This window comes from Vipera ursinii, assembly GCF_947247035.1.
Source record: "Vipera ursinii genome assembly, chromosome: 3".
Classification (NCBI taxonomy): Eukaryota; Metazoa; Chordata; class Lepidosauria; order Squamata; family Viperidae; genus Vipera; species Vipera ursinii.
Window position 1 is genome coordinate 114,703,149 of NC_139516.1, and position 20,287 is coordinate 114,723,435.

Consider the following 20,287-nt stretch of genomic DNA (forward strand, 5'->3'; position numbering starts at 1 on the left):
ACAGCTGAGCCGCGGGCAGCCCGGGAAGGCTCCCTCCGTCGCCGCGGAGCCACCGGAAGTCAAGAAGTAGACGTTGTGTCTTGTTATTGAGGAGGGTGGAGGGAATACAGTAAGGAACTTATATATTTAATTATGTGTCTTTGGTTGCCCTTTTGGTATGATTTGGTGGACAAGAATAACGTGGTTATTTTTTTTTTAAAAAAAGTGCAAGCTTGACAGATTCAATTTCCAGGTTATTAATAGGTTCATACCTGCAAAACTATATTTCTACATTTGGGGATAGAGAACAGTGGAAGAAATTATGGAGCTTGTTCTTATATTCAAAGGGTTTGATCTGTTTGTTTGTTTGCTTTTTAATGCTGGAGGTGAGAAGTGGTAAATGTAAAATATAAATGTAGAAACTGTCTGAGGCACTGACCAGTTTCTTTCTTCACACAGATTCCTGCTAGACAGAGTGGCTGGCCTGTCGGAGAAGTTGATTGCTTTGCGCTTGGTGCCTCTCCTGCTCAATCAGCTTGTGTTTGCTGAGCCAGTAGCTGTGAAGAGTTTTCTTCCTCATCTTTTAGGGCCCAAGAAGGGTAAACACTGAATACTATCTCTCCAGCATGCATTCAGTCTGAGAGTTGGAATGCCCCAGATGAAGTGCCACAGGATATGATTAACCAGGTCACATATATTAGGGGACAAAAGTTGTTATGGCTGTTTTCACCTCTTCTGCCACGTTTTCTATCCTGATTTTCTAACTCTCACTGAGATAATGGTTGATCTAAATGTGCTAATGGGGTTTTTGTTCTTAGAGGTTAATGAAAGTTGCCATACTGACTGCTTCCTTCCTTCCCATTGGTCCCAGTAAGCGAGCAGCTTTCTGGTTTTGTTTTTCACGTACCGGTAGTGGCTTCAAATGTTGAACAAGGCAACAGATCTTTTTAAAGGCTTTTAGTTTTTAATTTTAAATAGTTATAAATGTAAAATGAAATAGTTGTGGGTAATAGTTGTGAAAACAACCTTGAATTGCCAGTTCTATCTGGCATCGTGTTAACTTTCCGATTTCTTCACCCCAGATAAATTGAGTGACAGCCAGATCAATGGCCTGCTTTCTCCAGCTGTGTTCCAAGCACATGTCAGCCCAGTGCTGTTGAAACTCTTTGAGGTGCACGAAGAACACGTTCGGATGGTACTGCTGTCTCACCTAGATGCCTATGCAGAACTGTTTACACAGAAAGAGCTGAAAAACATCATATTGCCACAGGTGAAAAACATTGTACATATTGCCCTGCTTCCTTACTTTGTCAGGTAGGGCTAACCGAGATCAGTTCAGGAGGCTTTTTCCCCCAACCTATCTATGCATATGAGATAGAGGATACAGATGGACAAACAGACATTTGTGTATGTGTGTGGATATATAAATTGGCTAAGGCCATATACCCCAAAAAGGGCAGGATAGGATACATCATACGTACATATAGCTGAACACACAGGGAGAATGATGTAACATTCTGGAAGCATAAAACTCTGCAATAAATCAGTGAATTAATCATAAAATAATACTTTAAGTTAGGATGAATATTTAATCTGCTTTTTCTGTTTGCAAAAAAGAAACTCCAAACTTACACGACTGATTTATGTATGATTGACTTTTGTGCTGGGCTGCAGGAACAAGTCACCTTATGCATTACTTTGTAGTACATTCTAGTTCAGTGGCTCTTATATAGACAGTGAGTAAAGGAAACTTTGCCATCGAAACTTTCAAGGGATTAGGGATGCTGAGCATTCTCATTCCAGCAGACAGCCTTCATGGACAGAGGAGACTCTACATTGCATCCTTTACACATGGAGGTGGGCAAGACAAGGATACTATTCACCTCTTAAGTGAAAAGTTGTTTCTCCCCCCACCCCTCCATTTCAGATACTTGCTCTTATTATTTATAGTATCTGCCAATTCATTTGATTACCATGTTCTAAATTAAACAGTTCAGCATTTGGACCATAGCAGGTCAAGTGACAAATTGTATATTGCAACCTCACAACTCGACTCTATCTCTGAAGTACTTACATGCAACAAGTATGCTAGTGTGATACAAGTAGGAAAGGATGGAGTTTGTGTCATGATATCACGATGCTTTGTCATGTTATTGTGACTAGCTGTAGATGCCTGTGCTAGATAATGTAAGGTAATGTAATTTCAAGACGTGGGTAATTATGTGTGCGTGGGGGAGGGGATTTTATTTCTAATAAATAGAATTATTAAGGATTGTTGATTTCTGCAGTGAGATTATTTACAAAGATAAAGTCAACCAGTCTTTTTCATTTCTCTTCAGGAATATGATTCTGAAGTTCTAGCCATCATTTCCATCTGGATTGATTTTCCCTTTTATCCACCTTTTCTTGTTTACATAGTTACACCCACTTAGTGTTATCTGTACTGGGCAGTCAGAAGTGGGAACAAGTATTTGGTATTTCAAAACTTTTTTGTATAAATATTCAATTCTAAATCTACACAAAGCAGATAAATCTGGATGAGTTATAGCCAAACTAGCTTGAAAATATTGTTGTGGTAGTAAACGCTCGAAAAAACTACCTTTTGGGATATGTCTTCCACCCGAGTACTATAGCTATTAAGAAAGGGACCTACATTGTTGTTGTTGTAACTAAAGGGTGGGGGGGGGTAGGAAGCCAACTCCATTTGACAGAATATCTTTATTCTAGGTTTTACTTGGCTTGCGAGATACTAGTGATTCTCTAGTGGCTGTGACACTGCAAAGCTTAGGAGTGCTAGTCTCATTCCTTGGACCTGATGTGGTTGTAGGGGGTGACAGAACAAAGATCTTCAAGCGTTCAGCCCCAAGTTTCACTAAAATTATGGATCTTTCCTCTGAAGGTAAATAAATATAGCCAATTATAGCTCTCCTACAAACAAAACAAGCTCTGTTGACGAAGCTAGAACAGACAATATAATTGGAGCAACATACTTAATCACAATCTGTGCTATTCTTTAAAAAGGAAAGGATCAGGGGACAAAGTTACATGCTTAGGATTCATTTGGGAATAGTTACTGAACCATTAAATTGCAGTAATTTTCTCCCTGATATGGAAGGCTGTTTACATAAGTTCTAAACAAAGCTAAAGTGTAATGATGTTATGTAAATTGGAATAATTGTGTAGCTAGTAGCTAGGAATCATTAATCGATACAGCACATTCTTTTTCATAAAGATGCAATACTGTTTTATCTTATTCTGGGTGTTTGGTGAACATGCTGGATCATCAAAGAATTGGCATTACCATCTTCTGATCTCAGACGTGCTTTTGGGTTTCACCGAATTGTTTTTTTTAATGGGAAATGTGTGAGTAAACAGCTTCTGGACAGATAAAGTAATTTTTGAATTAAAGACTTCCCAAGATATAGAATTGTCTGTGCAACTCAATTTACATAGCTCCTTATTATTTTTCCTCTTGATCGCCGTGAAATTTCAGAAGATATAGTGTCAGAGACTCCTCATCACCTAATAGAGCGTCAGGTCACATGTTCCAAATCTCTAAAAATATCAGATTAACATATTTCATTCATCATTGCACATTAGATCCGTTCAGGCAGGTTGAAAGAATTTCTGCTTTCAAATCTGTCCACTGGACCAGTAGACTGGTGGAACTAAGTCTCATTTGGGGGGAGAGCAACATCAGGAGTAGGGCTTAAGGCTCCATTTCTTTTATCAGTTTTCTCTGTAGGGTGACAAGGAAAGCATTCTGCTGCCGGGGGATGAGGATTCCTGTTCAGATGGGTTGTCTTAGAAGACTGTTCTGTTCCCCCCCCAGGGGTACAAACAGACAGACAAGCAGGCACGACTAGCAAGGGTTAATTTCTCAGCTTTAGTAATTGCCTTCTGATAAGGCCTTGGCAGCAAAATACAAACAGTCAGCCAAAATAGGCTCGTTACCTCAAGCGTCCATAACTTCCAAACAATTACTCAAAATGAGTCCAAGCAAACAAGCAAACAGTCCAGAAACAAAAGTACAGAAGCGTTGTCAAGAATTCAGGCCAGGGTTTCAAACAGGTAGTAAATCTGACGGAATTCCGAAGATGTGACCAGAAGTTGATTAAATTATTGTTCGTCACAAAGTCCTGAGAGCAGCCACACCCCCTTTTGTACCTTGTGGGGTGTGGCTCAGTGACTCAGCTAATCCCTGACCCTCCTACTCTTCCTATGCTGCTGTAAATGCTTGGCTCTGCGCCGTTCTCGGGGATCTAGCCATGATTCATCTCTGCTACTCTCCATCTGCTGCAGCTGCTCTGGCTCACTCCCAGCCCGGCTAATCACAGGCTGCTCCTGTCGGCCTTCAGATGGAGACGGAGGCCTTGCCAGAGGGGAGGGTCCCGGAGAGGGAGGCCTTGCCAGTTCCTCCCCATCATCCTCAGAGTCCTCTTCCTTGGGTAGGACAGACTCGGGGGTCAGGGCCACAACAAAGACTAAACTGGACATACAGATCAGATTTCCCCAGCTCCAATTTATTGCTTTGCTTGCCGTTTTTATAACTCTTTATCCATCTCATAAGAGCAACTAATTCGTGCTTTTATTAATGAAACTAAACAGTATTCTGAAAAGGATTCAATGTTTTAAATGTTTTGATATTACAGGGTTGCTGCTTTTTTCTATATATCCTTCTGTATGTCTTAATATCTTAACAGATTCTTCTGAGGATGTAGTGAGCTGCGAGGGTAAACTAATCTATCTGCCACTGCAGCATAATTCAAGTATGTTTCTCAAGTGCCACAGTTCTGGAAGTTTGCCCTTCAGCAACCAGAACAATGTACCAGGGGAAGGGTCTCACATTGCTCTAAGAAAAGGTAGCCTTGGTCCTGCTTATTTTTGCTTTTCTTTCTAAAAAAATTGTTATATCTGCCAATCCAACACAAAATCCAGATCTATACTTTTGGCTAAGATATTGGGAAATCTATGATGTGATCTGTTTCTTTTGAATGTAAATACCGTAAGTGAAATGTTATAGCAATTGAGAGATTTCTAGGCTATGCAGCTGTTATTCAGCTTTAGAAAATATTTTCTTGCCTTGCATTATAGTTAAGTCGGTAAATGGAAGCAATATGCTTGTACTGTATGTTTAAGTACAAAAGTGTGTGTGTGTGTGTGTGTGAGAGAGAGATAGAGAGACTTCATTTAGTTTCACTAAATCACTGATCAAAGCTTGTGTATATTCCCCAGGGAAGCAAGATTCTTTGAACTTATATAATATTCCTAGTACAATAAGTACAATAAATAATGGCAAAACCTGCCACCATGTGACTGAGAAGACAGAGGAATGGCCAGACTGGAATGAATGTGAAGAGCTCAAGTCAGAAAAAAATAGAATTGCTGAATCCAAACTGAAAGACTTTTGTGTTAACAGCCATCCATGTCTTGCCAATCATGATGGAGAAGAGAAATCTTGGACGAAGAAAGCTCCTAGCCTTCCCTTTAAGCTCTCTTCAGGAAACAGTCACTATGATAGAGGGATAAATGACATCACAGAGCTGCAGCTGCCTCCAAATACATTTGAGCCCAAAAAAGAACTCAGAACTCTCCGAAATAATCCTTTGCCAGGGTCCATCAGCAACAGTGATGGTTGTGACCCAAGAGACCAGAATCAAAAGTCTTATTTGACAAAAACATCATTTCCAGAGCAATCTCCTAAATTGAAAAGTGGTTTAGGAGAAGAGTTTGTGATCCAAGTGAAGAGGAAAGAATTGCATGACACAGAGCTGGACTGGTTTGCAGACATGGTCCCAGATATCAAATCTTCATCATCGCTCTTAGTTCTACCAGAACTAGAGACCCATTCATTTAATCAGAGTAACTCAGACACAGTTTTCAGCTCTGTGAGCGATGCACAAGAAATGCAGTTTTCTTCTAAATTTGCAGCCACAGAAATTACAGAGGTAAGAATCTGAGGAACAGAATCTCTAGTACAGTACTTTATAAAACTCCTGCTGTGTATTAGTCAGCTACTAAAGTTGTTACATCGGGTTGATTACATGAGAGATATGGCAGACATTCTGTCAGCTACATTCTTAGTAGATGTGCTCACACAAGAGTTGACTCAACTGAACTGTTAGGACAGTTCACCGTCCTATTGAATTGAAACTTGGAATAACGTTTGATTTCATTTTCAGGTAAGACCTATTTCTGAGGGGCTTGGTGGATGAATAGGGAAGGACTGGTATGCTTTTCCCTTCCTTCCATCTTCTCCTGTGTGGCTTCAGTACCAGGCCACCTACCCTTCTCTCTCAGGCACTTTCCTTGCCTTAGCCACATATTTTATTTTATTTTATACATATTTTATTGGTTTTAACTATAGTAATAACCAGTGCCTAGCGTACAGCGTGTTGTCTTGGTTTATGTTTTAATATTGCTAAGCACATTTGATTTGTGCTTAGATTGTAAGCCGCCCTGAGTCTTCGGAGAAGGGCGGGATATAAATGGGATTTTAAAAAAAGGAAAAAAAGACAACAGTCAATAATGATTAAGTTTGAAAATTCCATAATTAGCATATTAATAATACATTTCTTTGATTTTCCCTTCTCCCGTTTATACTCCTCCTTCAACCCTAAACAAAATGTAATTCTTAATATTTTCAATATATAAATGGTTAAACACATTTTTTATATTTGTACAAAAAGTAATCTCTATGTATAGCATTTTTAGCTTATATTTTTCTTATAACCATCATCTCATTAATTCACCAGGCAACCTATTTTCATAATTTTTGTTTAAGCTTAATTTCCCTTATGTTCAATCCAATTCTTATCAGTCATAATTTCTTCATATGTTAGTCATCTAAATGTCCAAATTTTCCCTATCATGCATTATAGAAATCCTGTACTTATTATCTGTCTTATAGTATCTAGGTATAACATCCTTTTAAATCAATTTATATTTCACTTATATTAATAAAAGTTACATCAACCCACTATTTTTACATTTCATCTATTGTAGAACATACTACATTACTTAAATCTCTTATCCCTCTTGTTATAGGGCCCCTTTATGTTCAAGGTTCTCTATTCTTTTAACCATATTCAAACAAGTGTTTGTTCGTGTAATAGTCCATCTGGTAGGGCAAGTCAAATCTCTTGCACCTGTCTTTGGTCTTCTTTTGCCGATTAATGTTCCAGGTTGATATAATCCGTTTACCCGGCAGTTCCTGTATTTTTGCAAATGTAGTTGGGAATACAAAAGATGAAGTAAGTAAGATGTATACTTTCTGTCTCCCGAACAGTTTTCCTAAAAATTCTATAGTCCATTCCATTTTTACTGTTATATCAGAATGTTGTAGATTTTTTCCTGTTTATATTAAGATTGTAATTCTTTTCATTTGTTGTTTCATCAATGTGGTCATATTCTTCTAATTTGTGGTCTGTTATCTGATTTGTTTGTTCATTCGTTGTTATTTCCTGGATGTTTTTTAATTGTAGATTTAAATTAGAAATATGCTTATGATTTAAAAATCATCAAAGTTGTTTCGAATTTTCTTGTGGTTTGAATCTATTGTCATTTGTATTTATCCTAACATTGCATTTATTTCCTTCTGAAAAGTATTTGTTTTGCCTTGAAATATTACTTCTGGAAATCTTCGATTTTCCAGGCTAAATCCTTCGGGAGAAAATATTGAATATGGTGTCCTGTCATTTTTTTGATACGTACAGAATATCCATGTTGTCTCCCCACTTCAAATACTCTTTCATCAATGTTTTAGTTCAAGGGTCAATTATCAGTCAGTTCAAAATTACAGTTCAGTATGATAAGCCACTTTAAATCCTTCCTGTAGGTTCTTCTTTAAAAGATTAGCCAAGAACCGAGGTTTTTCTCTTCCATAAACAGTTCTTAAATTTAAAAAACAGTCCAGGTGTTGTTGTTTTTCTTTCAGACACTTTTTAATCTTATAGCTGGCCTAGCTATTCCTTTGTTCCCAGCTGATTTCAAGGTTATTTGCAATTCAAAGGAACAGATTAGTCTTTATCTCTGAGCATTCTGCCAGTTTCTGAGTACTTATTATTAGTGTTCTATGCTCTGATTCTCCACTAGGTACAGTTATTTCTTTTTTCAGTTTTTTTAAATCAAAAAGTTATTTTTTGTTATGTATTTTTAATAATTCCATCAAAACACTTTAGGGTATAATCTTGACAGTTCTTTAGTTCCTAAATTTATCCAGATTGTAGTATTTTAAATGGAATTTTAGTATATCTCTTTTCTCCTTAATATTAATTCACTGTTTCTGTCTATAAGGGAATGGAGATATAGTCTTCTCCCTTCTGTTCTGGAGGTTTTCTTGCTTTGGAGATCTTTCTCAAGGATTCAATTAGTAGATAGAAGAAAGAAGATCAATACACTCACCAATTCCAAGCACACTGTTCACTGATGTTCGGGTTCATGCTTTTGGACTTCGGCTGCAAGTAGCTTGGGCTCGACGCTGATCTCACACTAGCCTATCTCCTGTCGGGTCGGAGGGCTTCCCCTGGATCAAATGAAAGCAACCGTTGCCACTTCGTGATCAACAGAGCACCCCTCCTTTACAGTCATCTCTTTGGAGCGACTTCGGACCATGGCAAGACGAAAGCAGCTGTGGGGAGCAGAGCTTTGCTCTCCTGCGACCATGCGCTACGGGCACAAAACCGGAAGTCCTCACATATTTTGATTCAAATGCAGCACATCTAATAGCCCAACTTCCCAGTACTGTACTGTACCTTCCTTTTCCTTATATTCCTTTAACTGCTACTGCCTGTCACCAGCTATTTTCCATTTTCTTTACTACCCACTGCACTCAAACATTTGTGTTCTACATCTGTACATTGTCAGGAGGCACATCATTAGAACTTGCTGTTTTGTACAACTTTAATTCTTGGCTTCTGTATTCATTAGTTGCACTGGCAAAGAGTATCACATGTCTTTTTTGAACAGGTGATTGCTTAAAGAAAACATGTATTAGCTATAGTTTCATAACGGAGAAAAGATACAAACCTAAAATAGTTCTATAATAGGGTTAGAGAAAAGACATGATATTGTTATGTCATGTAGTGATTATGTGAACTGACTAACTTCAACAGGAAGGGGTCTGTGTCTGAGTTGGATGTGGCATCCATGTTTCATTACGTAATATAGGAAGGCCACACAGGTTCTTAGTGGTGTTGTAAGAAGAGATTGTTTTGATCAGTATAAGTTTGTGTTAGCTTCAGGAAAATCAGAGATGGTTTTGACTGATATGCTTATTGCTATTCCTGGGAATGACACTCTGTGGAAAAAAATGCACTTTCTCAAAAGAGTGGTGCACAGAGTTCAATAATGTCACTGGTTGTCTTCATGATTTGATCATTATTTCAGGTGGATGGTGCTGGCTGGGAAGAAGAAGATGACCTAAATTGGGAAGAAGATACTAACTGGTGACGATGAAGATCTTCTATTGGTTACAGTTCAGTAGCTTCTTTCACAGTACCCTGGACATTCTTATTCCTCTCCTCATTCTGCACTTTCACAAGCAATGTGAACTTGGTATTTGCATATCAGTGCAAGTGCTTGCCTTTCTGAGTTAAACTTTTAGGCCAAAACTACAGCAGGGATTTCCCGGCCCTGGTTGCTAACAATGAATTATTGGACAAAAGGGGATATTACAGATATGTGGCTTTATATTTCCACAACTGTTTTATTTGTGAAGAATTCTAGAAAAAAAATAAATGGATAAATCACTACCTTTTTGTACAACTTATTTTTAATGAGTAAACTGGCTTCAAAATGTTTCTGTAGATCCTACAAGAGAAACTTGCAATTGTTTTTACAAAGGTAATTGCAGAATAACTGAGATTAAGTTAGGACAGGCGAGAAAAATCACAGGATAGCAGCAAATCTTAGTTCTTGCACTAGACAGTTTATTTCCTAGATAAAATGTCCTGAAAGGGACAGTTGAATATAATTGTAATTTTTATGTTTTGGTAGTAAAAGTCTATAAACAAACTAAAGAAATAGCATAAGCTAACACATGTGCAACTTTTAAAATCAATGTTTTCACGCAATTGCAGTATTTTTCAACCCAAAAGGCATAACAAATTGTAAACATAACATTAACCTGCAGCTTTCTAGATCCAGAATTACTACTAGTTCTGCCTGTTTCGTGTTCCAAGTCCTAATGTAGAACTTCAATTTACAGCACAGCACTAAAATCATCCTGAAAGGACACCTTGGTCAGACCAATGTATGCTGTTCTGTTAAGCTCTGCAGTGTCGCCTGTAATGCTTCCAGTTTCTTTGCAAGCCAAGTGGGGGGAGGGCCTCTCTGCAACAACTCCTTCAGGGTCTCCAGTGCCCTTTCTGTGGTGTCAACTGCTGATTTGTACTGCACCTCAGTGGGCGAGTAGCAGGTTCTCTTGGGGGATGGCTGCAATTAAAAAAAAACAACAGAAGAGCAGTTGTGTAACACAAGGGATTTTAAGCAGGGAAACCTAATGAACCCAGCCATGCAATAAAATCCTGCAATTTTCCATGATGCTCTTTGATTTTCAAGCCCTATGTTCCTTATGTTTCTTACTGGAAGGTTCAAAGGGGCTCTGTTTTAAATAGATAGGTATTTTACGTCTGAAATTAATCCTCCTTGCCAGCCAAAAAGAATAGATTGTAATGCTGAGGGAAACTTTTTCACATACAGATAAGTAGCATCTTTTCCGTTACAGTCTTGTAAAGCTGTTCTGATATTACTGGCTATTTCTGCAGCAGTTTGGAACCAAAAACTAGTAAAACCATATAACAGTAGAGGTCTATAGATGCAGTTATAGCCCAATTGTCACAAACTCAGTTTTGGGGATAAGATTGTTGTATAAATATAATATGTTTATATTTATAAAACAATATACTTTTCAGATTTACCTTCCCTACTTAAAGTAACTCCTCTAAATACAAGCCTTAAAGCAGTATTATGAAAATTCTGTTGTCATTTCTACAGATAGTCCTCAACTTACAACAGTTCATTTGGTGAGTTTCAAGTTACAACAACATTGGAAAAATGACTTGTAACCATTTTTCATACTTATGACAGTTGCAGCATCTCCATGGTCATGTATGTGACCAAAATTCAGATGTTTGGCAACTGACTCATATTTATGACAGCTAGTGTCCCAGGATCACGTGACCACCTTTTGCAACTTTCTGATAAGCAAAGTCAATGGAGAAGTGAGATTCATTTAACAACTGACTTACTAATTTAACAAGTTGCAGTGATTCACTTAACAACTGTGGCAAGGAAGGTCATAAAAGAGGAAAAATTCATTTAACTGTCTCGCTTAGCAACATACGTTTTGGGCTCAATTGTCATAAATCGAAGACTACTTGCATTACAGAGAATATTAAGAAGAAGTGAACAGACTTCCACCTCTAAAATGATCTGAAGTAACACAGTTTTGGAAGATCAGCTAGAATGTAAGAATACATTTCAAGGCACTGATAACCTAATATATATATGTATAAGATACATCACCATCTGAATGAGAACGATTTGAAATAGATGGTTGCTAGTAAGATTTTATCTTGCTAGCAATCACTTTAGTAAATGTGACTCCTTCTGTATATACAACTTAGATATGTAATTTTTAATTGGAGTTAATTCCCATGAACGAAAAAATTAAAATCCTATAAAAGATTGTTAATGTCACAGTATCTGTGAGAATCCTCAATTAACCCTAAATTTTCCCAATATAAAAATAACACTGTGATACCCTTTGTCATTCTGAAGTTAGACTTGAAAATACTACAGTATACCTCTCCAATAACAGCTCTTTGCCCATCAGCTCTGGCCTCCAGGAAGAAGTGCATAAAAAGAGCATTTTCTTCTTTCATTCGATCTGCTTTTGCTTCTGGTGTCTCCTCAATATGATTGCTCTGTGAGAGAATAACAAAAATAACCCAGTATTCCTAATTAATGGCTGTTAATAGTTCCTATCATAGAATTCATCTTAGTTTACTCCTAGAAGTGGGGCAAGGAGGAATAAAATTACGCAGATAGTTAGGTGGAGAAGAATAAAAGATCTAACCTAAAACTCTGTTATTTTTCCCCAGTTGTCTTCAGTTAAAAAAGTACAAATAGTACAGATTTGATTTTATTAAATTTATATGCCGCCCTTCTCCCTGAGGACTCAGGGCTGCTCACAACAATAAAAATTAAAAAAACATAGAGTAAATTTTTTTAAAAAAGAATTAAAAAATAAATGTAAAATTACGAGACAATTTAACCCAATAAAAAGCCTAATTAAAAACCGTAGTCAGTCCAGGCCCGCTTGTTGGAACAACCAGGTCTTCAGGTCATGGAGGAAAGACCGAAGGTCAGGGGCCGTCCGCAGCTCCGGGGGCAGTTCATTCCAGAGGGTCGGCGCGCCCACAGAGAAGGCTCTCCCCCTGGGGGTCGCCAGCTGGCATTGCCTGGCCGACGGCACCCTGAGGAGGCCGACTCTGTGGGAGCGAACCGGGCGATGGGAGGTTGACAATGGCAGCAGGTGGTCTCGCAAGTACCCTGGGCCTAAGCCATGTAGGGCTTTAAAGGTTATTACCAGCACCTAGAATCGCACTCGGAGGGTAACCGGAAGCCAATGCAGCTCACGCAGGAGTGGTGTAACATGGGAGTACTGAGATACTCCCATAAGCACCCGCGCGGCCGCATTTTGCACCAGTTGAAGCCTCCGGGTGCTCTTCAAGGGCAGCCCCATGTAGACAGCATTGCAGTAATCCAGGCGAGAAGTGACAAGGGCGTGGGTAACTGTGCATAGGGGCATCTCGGTCCAAAAAGATAAACCTCAGTTAGTGGCTGCCTCAGGCAGTGACCATTCAAACTTACAACAGAGATGAAAAAGTAACTCTGTAATCAATGCCTGCATTTACGACCACTGCAGCCTCTCTGTCAGTTACCTGTTCACCATTACAGCCAGTTAGTACGCATAACTCTTTACTCCCCACCCCCAGGGAGATTACTTAAATGATCTATTCCTGAGTTCTCTCTGCAGCGCTTCCCCGAAAAGTACTAATGGAAAATTAAACAGGTTTATTTCTGTAACTTTAATTAGCAGGCTGCTGCCTGTAACTGGCAGGGCTTTAATCATTTTTCCACTTTCAGCTTTTGTCTGCCTCCCAAGCAGCTCAGGACCTAGAACTCTGACTGCATTAGGCAAACAGCCAGGGCACTGCTTTTAATGTGCATCCCCCACTGTGTGCCTGCTTACTCTCTTGTAATCTTTCCCTTTCCAATGAATGTAAATACAAATATTAATTCTATTCTTGATAATTATCCCAGCAGAGTGAGCATTCCAAAGAGCAGGGGAGTAGGGAAAAGGGAAAGCCAAAATAAAATTGAAAGCACAATTGCGCTCACAAGATTTTTCACTTAGCAATCACATCGCTTAACAAATGGGGTGCTGGTGCCAATTGTGGTCACCAAACAAGTATTATCTGTACAATATAAATATTTACAATTTGAATAGCTACATACAGGCTGTAAAGAGAAACCTATGCTTTGGGTATGAAATGAATACTATACAGAAAAACAAGTCAGAAATCTTGTGATCTCACTCAGCAGAATTCTGCAATGCATTGGGCCAGGTGACTTGTCCAGCCAAAGTTCTAGATCAGTGGTGGCGAACCTATGGCACACGTGCCAGAGGCGGCACTCAGAGCCCTCTTTGTGGGCACACATGCCATACCCCGGAGATGGCAACTGTCCCTCTTCAACCAGCCGGCCGAGATCCCATGTGGCCGGATGCATCTCGGCACAGCTGGTTTCCCGCCCCCCCCATCCCATCCCTCCTGGCCTCGCATGCTCTCTTTTTGCTGGGCACAACCCACTGCATCGCCTCCTCAGCTGTCGGCCAGCTGTCCAGCTCAGAGGCAGCTTCTCTGAACTGCTGGCGGTGAGCTGCGGAGCTCCAGAGTGCACCGGTCAAAGAGCCGGCAGACTCTGGCTGCTGACAGACACCGTCAGCCCCCATGCGCTCACTGGCTTCTGTGTGCGGGGGCCAATGGTGTCAGGCAGCAGCTACCCTGGCCCCTGCCTCACCTTGCCCCATGGCAATGGCACTCCCATCCTGCTTCGCCTCACCCCGCAGGACAAACCTGCCCACCACCCCACCTGCCAGAGACCCCATGGATCTCCCCCAACCCTGTCCTCCCCCCACAGGCATCCCTCCCCACAAGCAACATCGAGGTGACTACACCCACTTTGGCCACACCCACCCAGTCTGCCATGACCACCACAGCCACGCCCACCCAGTGGGCCACGTCCCACCTGGCACCCAGTGATAAATAAGTGGGTTTTGGGTTGCAGTTTGGGCACTCGGTCTCTAAAAGGTTCGCCATCACTGTTCTAGATTATGTTCTAAGGTCCTTAAAGATTCTTATCTGTTCTGCAAAATCAATGTGTTTTAAAATAATAAAGACAGCATGCATACTAATTAATGAAACATGACTTTAAAAGTAGGTTTGACACATTTACATTTTCTTGTATACCTTGGACAGAAAGCCAACAACTTTGCTTTTGATTTCAACAGAGTTCAGACATTTCTGAAGTATTTGTTCATGGCTTGTTCCCTTGATACAAAAACAAAACAGGAAAGTAAGGAAAGTTTAGATCAATAACTAGTCAGTTTATTAAGTGTAACAATTAAGCAGTACCTTGATATCAAGATATCAAGAATATCTACTAACTACTGAATGTATTCAGCACTAGAGAAATTTAGGTTGCAGTAGTTTAATACTGAAAGTATTGAAAGTACTCATGATTCTGCTCATATTCCCTTATTTTTTTTCCACATTTACCTAATTATCTTACGTAAACAATAAACATTACAACCAAAATACACTTCAAAAGAAATAGAAACACTATACAACTTCTCCACACATTTTTCTGTCCTCAACAACTCATATTTTAAGATTTCCATTTCTCCAAAAACATGACTGTTACTAAGCAAATACGATCTGCTATAATAAAACTCAGTCACGAGTATGATAAGCAACTCAAGAATGCTGACCTAACTAAAGTTAAATCCTCCTAACAATTGTATTGCTAATAATCAGCTTGCTGTTCCCATCCCTATATTCTGTCATGCAAAAAAGGCTTGCAGAAGAGGGAAGAATAATCCTCTTTTTAAAATAAATTTTGCAGGGCAATGGCAAAAATTTAGCCTTCCTCTACAATTTCCTCACTTTCTCCAAACTTCTGGTTATGAAATATAATTCTGCCTTTTCCCAAAACTGTGGTACATTCAGATATTTTGAATTTGTACTTTGGGCAAGGCCAATGTTTCTGCTGCTTCTAATTTCTCCAAATTTCATTACATACCAGTCCTCTAAAGGACAGGTTCTGCTTCACAAATGGATTTCATCCTGAGTTAGTTACTTGCAACAATTTGAAACAACTTAACTTGGACTTTCTAAAACTTGAAAAACACAATTGGACTTACCTCTGCAAATTGAGTGAATGACTCTATGGCATGCTGTTGTATTAGCCAGCTATTGTTAGCCAGTAAAGAACCAAACAAACAGGATAAGCTGGACAGAAATTGAACCTAACCAATGAATAGTACAATTAGTTTGGTTTAAATCTCTATATTAAAATAGTTACTACGGAGATTGACCTATATAATTCATCTCCAGTTCCAGAATTAAATCATGACAGCCATTGCTAGTAACAAATGGCATTTCACTCCCTCCAGAACAAACCAACAAACTTGCAATACGATATTGCAGCTGTTAAAATGTATTCACGTATACCAAACTATATTCATCAGGGGAGTAAAGAAATGGAAATATCTTACACATTAATGACTGTTAGTTTAAAATAAATTAAGAATCAAGCCCAGATGAAGTGCTTTCACCAAATTTCTGCCCCTATGAAAAAAACTAAGGCTATATACCATGTTTTCCCGAAAATTTTGCCTCCAAAAGAGACCACCAGGTCTTTTTGGGGGGCGGGGAGGGGTGTTCTCTTTTATACTCACTTCCGGAACCGATAGCCCCACCCAGCTGGTCCACTTCTTCTGTGGCTGAAGAAAAGGAGCAGCTTCATTCTGCAGGTGGGAATGGAGCTCCGGCCTGCATTTTGCAGTCAGGCCTTTCTGCAAGACCTCTGCAGCCAACTGAATCCATAGCTCGGTATTCGGCTGCAGTGGCCTTCCAGAAAGGCCTGTGACTGAGAAATCCAGGCCTGGCTGCAGAGGAGGCTGCAGAAGAAGTGGGCTGGCGAGGAGAGGCCTGGCTGCAAGGAAAGTGGGTGCAGGATGCATGGGGCAGCTCCACACCCCCACCCCAGCTTGATTTTTAGGCATGCGCCTTGCCCTAAAACTGGGGCTTATTTTGGGGGTAGGGTTTATATTAGGCCCATCTCCCAAAATCAAGCTAGGACTTATTTTCAAGGTAGATCTTACTTTCAAAGAACTTTGAGACATTGTTTACCTTAAAGACTTTTTATTCGAGTAGCATAGCGTCGGCACATACACAGTCGAAGCCAAAATCTGAATTCCCCTCCCCTGAACACATAGTATCAAAGCACAATTCCCTCCTTTAATTAACAGTCATAAATCACATTCTCCAATTAGTTTGAAATGCAGACTTTCCCTCCAGTTCTCCAACCTGCCATTTCTTATCATCTCTTTATTTCAAGCAACCTTGAATCACACACTGCTACAATATTGTTATGTCTAACTAATTCCCATACACATTCTACCCACCCCAGTATCATTCTAACTCTTAAGAGTAACACACAAGTTAAGGAAAATGGCTGCATCTCCATAATTGTCGAAGCAAGAACATCCGATGTTAGAAGCGTTGACACATGGGTAGTATGTTTTCTTTTTTTGTGGCCTAACACTTATGGGCAAATTGATCTCAGCTGCTATACTTTTCAGTGTTCCAGTAATTGAAGAGAGAAAAACCAAACCAATATATTCCTTACTGCCAAATCTCTACCTGAGATTTACACCTAGTCTTGCTTATTTTGATAAATTTGTAAGAAACCGAAGGTTACTTGCATTGCAAGTTCCATCAAAATGGATAGCTTGTTATTAAATCTTTTGGTGGGGAAAAATGGTTGTAACTTCTGAAAGATTGAAAGAACTTGTCTACATTTTCTGCTTTGTAAAATAAATGTACCTTTAATTGTAAGATGGATTACAAATTGGGGAAGTGGGGGTGGGAGGAAATGGGGAGATATGTTTATATGAACCTGTCACTCTTATTCCAAAGAGATACTGTGTCAACAGCTCAGAATATACCAATTCAGACTATGGTTTTCGTTAATGCCACAAAGATAGGTTGTTTCAGACTTCTATGGGAATTCTTACAGCAGGCAATAATCCCTGTATGTAATGAAATAGAACATCTGAGAAAGATTTCCTGATTTTGACTCAATTTATTTTTGCTCTTCACAATGTCATCTCATCACAAATGTCTTGCATGATCACCCTGCTATATGCTTTTGATGTTGAGCAGATAAGCATTTTGAGATACTGATCTCAGATAAGATCTTTAAGGTTGTAGAGTTCTCTTTAGTTCTGGGATATAGATATCTGCAGGAATATTTCCTATTAACATCAAGAAAATTGCTTCCTTTGACACTCTTAAGGTTTGTCTTTGCTATTATGGCCTAAGGCAAGCATTCTCATTTCATTCTAACTTCTCCTTAAGTAAGTTCTTCCATATAATGTATTACCAGTAAACTAAATTGGCCCCCTCATCTTCATATTCTGCCAGAACAACTGGTTTGTCCATGCCTTTCTATGGATAGATTTACCCAAACTTTGCTTGACCTAAAACAATTACTTTATCATACCAACTAGATAGTTAATTTAGATGTCACTTTAAGACATACAGTTTTGTAACTTCAATAATTATAACAGCTCATATTATCTTAATACATGTACATGATGCAGATATAACAAGAGGACAGACTGGTTATCTGTAAATGTTAGCACACTTTCCCTCTCCCCTGGAGGTGTACGTAGCCTCTACATTGGTTACTGAAGATTGGGAGGGAATTCTGCCTTCCGTCAAAACATTTCTCAGCTTTAGGACATTTTATCTAAATGTAGGTCTGTGTGCTTGACTGCATGGAGCTCAAAGAACAATCATTATACCTCTTTGTATTAATATAGTATTCAGAAGCCAGTGCTGAAAAGTAATATCTCAACTGCTATTCCTTATTTTTATTGTAACAGTTCCAAAGATTACATACAGAAAAGAAAGAACAGAATGACAGTTTGCTTTATTTACCTGGAAATCTGGAGGAATGACAGGTTTTCCCAATGAAGAAAGAAAATCTAAGACTGCAATCACAACATGATCAGGGGAATTCAATCGCAAAAGGGAATGTTGTAGTGAAAGTATCTATGGAGAAAATAAGTATCAAACATTAAAAAAATGCAGAAAATACATTATACTGAAAAATCTTTGATAACTGCTTTTTATGATCAAAATTAAATTTGCTCAGACATTTAACCTTTCTTCCTTTTTTATAAGATAAACTGCCTACCTTTAGCTCATGAAGACACTATTTATTTTTTTTATTTTTTTATTTTAATTCTATTTATATCCCGCCCTTGAATATACTATTCAGTAAAATAATAAATGAGTGATGAAGCATTCTGAAAAACTCATTTTATGTAAGTAGCAGGTCATTTTGGACTGAGTTTATACTTTCTCTCATAACTGAAAGAGTCCTGTCTTGTTTTGTGAATGTCACATTCTCACACACATATATTATTGTTTGATTTGTTCTGATTTTATGCTAATATAGAAATGGAAGTCAGTGTCACCAATATATTGTAACACTACACCCATTCAAAATGTGAGCTTAAACTAAAATGGAACAAAATTACAGGTAGTCCTCTGTTAACAACTGGAATTTTATTATTGAATTTCCTTCAATAAATGGCACCGTTGTAAAGTACAATGTCAGGTGGCTACATCGATTATAGAAACAGCAATAATGGTTGCCATCATTAAGCAAATCCTGCACTGTCATTAAGCAAGAAAAGCACACAGCTATATTTGTGACACATGAAAAATTAAGATTTAATAAACAAATCAAATGCATAGGAATAGGATGGTGAGTACCATTCTTGGTGATGGTAACTGTGGAAAAATATTTTTAGTCTTAAGAAAAGATGGAGAAAGCAGAATTCAAACACCAGAAAAGATGTCACACAGAAGAAAGTAAAGATCTGTTCTTTATTGTTCTAATCTAAAGAGTGGATCATAGGAAAAAATAATAATAACGAATTAGACGACCAAAGATTCTGATGGCATGTTACAAAGAACTTTCTAACAGTGAGAGTGTTTTGATAGCAGAACCAGTTACCAGAGATAAGAGGGCCCATCTTCACTGGTTGCGTTCAAATGTGGGCTAGCTGTCATTTGTCTCAGATGCTTTAATTTAGAGTTATTCATTGAACAGAGAAATACTATTTTGAGGGATGAAGTAGCTTGGCTTATTTTTTGCCAGACTTCCATAATTTGATGAGGAATGGCAGGAATGTGGCATTTTCACAATCCCATAATTGATACAACCCCAGATTATTTATTTATACATTATGTATAATTTAACTAAAACTAGCTTTGAAAAGCAGTACATTAGTCAATTCTGTATCTAAATCAAAACTACCCACCAAATATTTTCTTACCTGAATTAGCAACTGTGGTTCTAAACTTTCAATGAACAGCTGGAGAAGTTGAAGTGTCAAGCAAAACGTCTGCTGGAAACAGGCTAGACTGGATATCTTAATTGATAAAAGTAACATTTTGTGTCACCCCAAGCATCCAATTTCACTGTTTAAACAAGATTCTGGAACTACACATGCAGTTGCTAATATTAATGTCAGGAAGAGATATATTTTTTTATCGCAGCAGTAAATTTTATTACTGATCAACTTATTAAAATCCACATTTTAAAACTTACAGAGTATCTACCCTTCTTGTACAGTGAATTAAACTACCTTCTAAATAAGAGGATCCAGTTTTAAAAAATTATTCTCCATTGGCTTCTGAGATTTCAAGGATCATGGTAGTGATATAAGGAGAAAGGCTTAATACACTTGTTTAAGGGCTTATTTCATATAAAATGGAGGGGGGAAAATCATGCCACTGAAAACAGTCATTTTGACAAAGAGAAATGGGGGCTGCACAGAACGTTTTTCTTCTGGCCCACAACAGACATTATTGCAATCACATCTTATGTGATGTTTGATTTGTCCTGAGAAGCTATTACAATGAGGTAGAACTACAGG

General features: G+C 38.6%; 2 protein-coding genes across 4 annotated transcripts in view; one reads left to right on the plus strand and one right to left on the minus strand.

Annotated features, from left to right (window-relative positions):
* SCYL3 (SCY1 like pseudokinase 3) overlaps nt 1-9,731 on the plus strand; it is a 33,567-nt gene extending 23,836 nt beyond the window's left edge. The window contains exons 9-14 of one of the 2 annotated variants that reach the window (XM_083357540.1): nt 439-578; nt 1,062-1,249; nt 2,707-2,878; nt 4,683-4,841; nt 5,215-5,927; nt 9,367-9,731. In XM_083357540.1, coding sequence (XP_083213666.1) covers nt 439-578; nt 1,062-1,249; nt 2,707-2,878; nt 4,683-4,841; nt 5,215-5,927; nt 9,367-9,429 — 1,435 coding nt within the window. In that variant the 3' untranslated portion in view covers nt 9,430-9,731. The remainder of the gene's footprint in view (nt 1-438; nt 579-1,061; nt 1,250-2,706; nt 2,879-4,682; nt 4,842-5,214; nt 5,928-9,366) is intronic. The other variant, XM_083357541.1, reaches the window with a different exon arrangement.
* Nucleotides 9,732-9,887: 156 nt separating this feature from the next.
* Nucleotides 9,888-20,287, minus strand: part of FIRRM (FIGNL1 interacting regulator of recombination and mitosis) — a 37,558-nt gene continuing 27,158 nt past the window's right edge. For both annotated transcript variants that reach the window (XM_083357536.1, XM_083357537.1), the window contains 6 exons: nt 19,685-19,780; nt 18,276-18,389; nt 15,470-15,574; nt 14,517-14,597; nt 11,787-11,906; nt 9,888-10,413 (listed from right to left, as the gene is read on the minus strand). In XM_083357536.1, the coding sequence (XP_083213662.1) occupies nt 10,222-10,413; nt 11,787-11,906; nt 14,517-14,597; nt 15,470-15,574; nt 18,276-18,389; nt 19,685-19,780 (708 nt within the window). In that variant the 3' untranslated portion in view covers nt 9,888-10,221. The remainder of the gene's footprint in view (nt 10,414-11,786; nt 11,907-14,516; nt 14,598-15,469; nt 15,575-18,275; nt 18,390-19,684; nt 19,781-20,287) is intronic.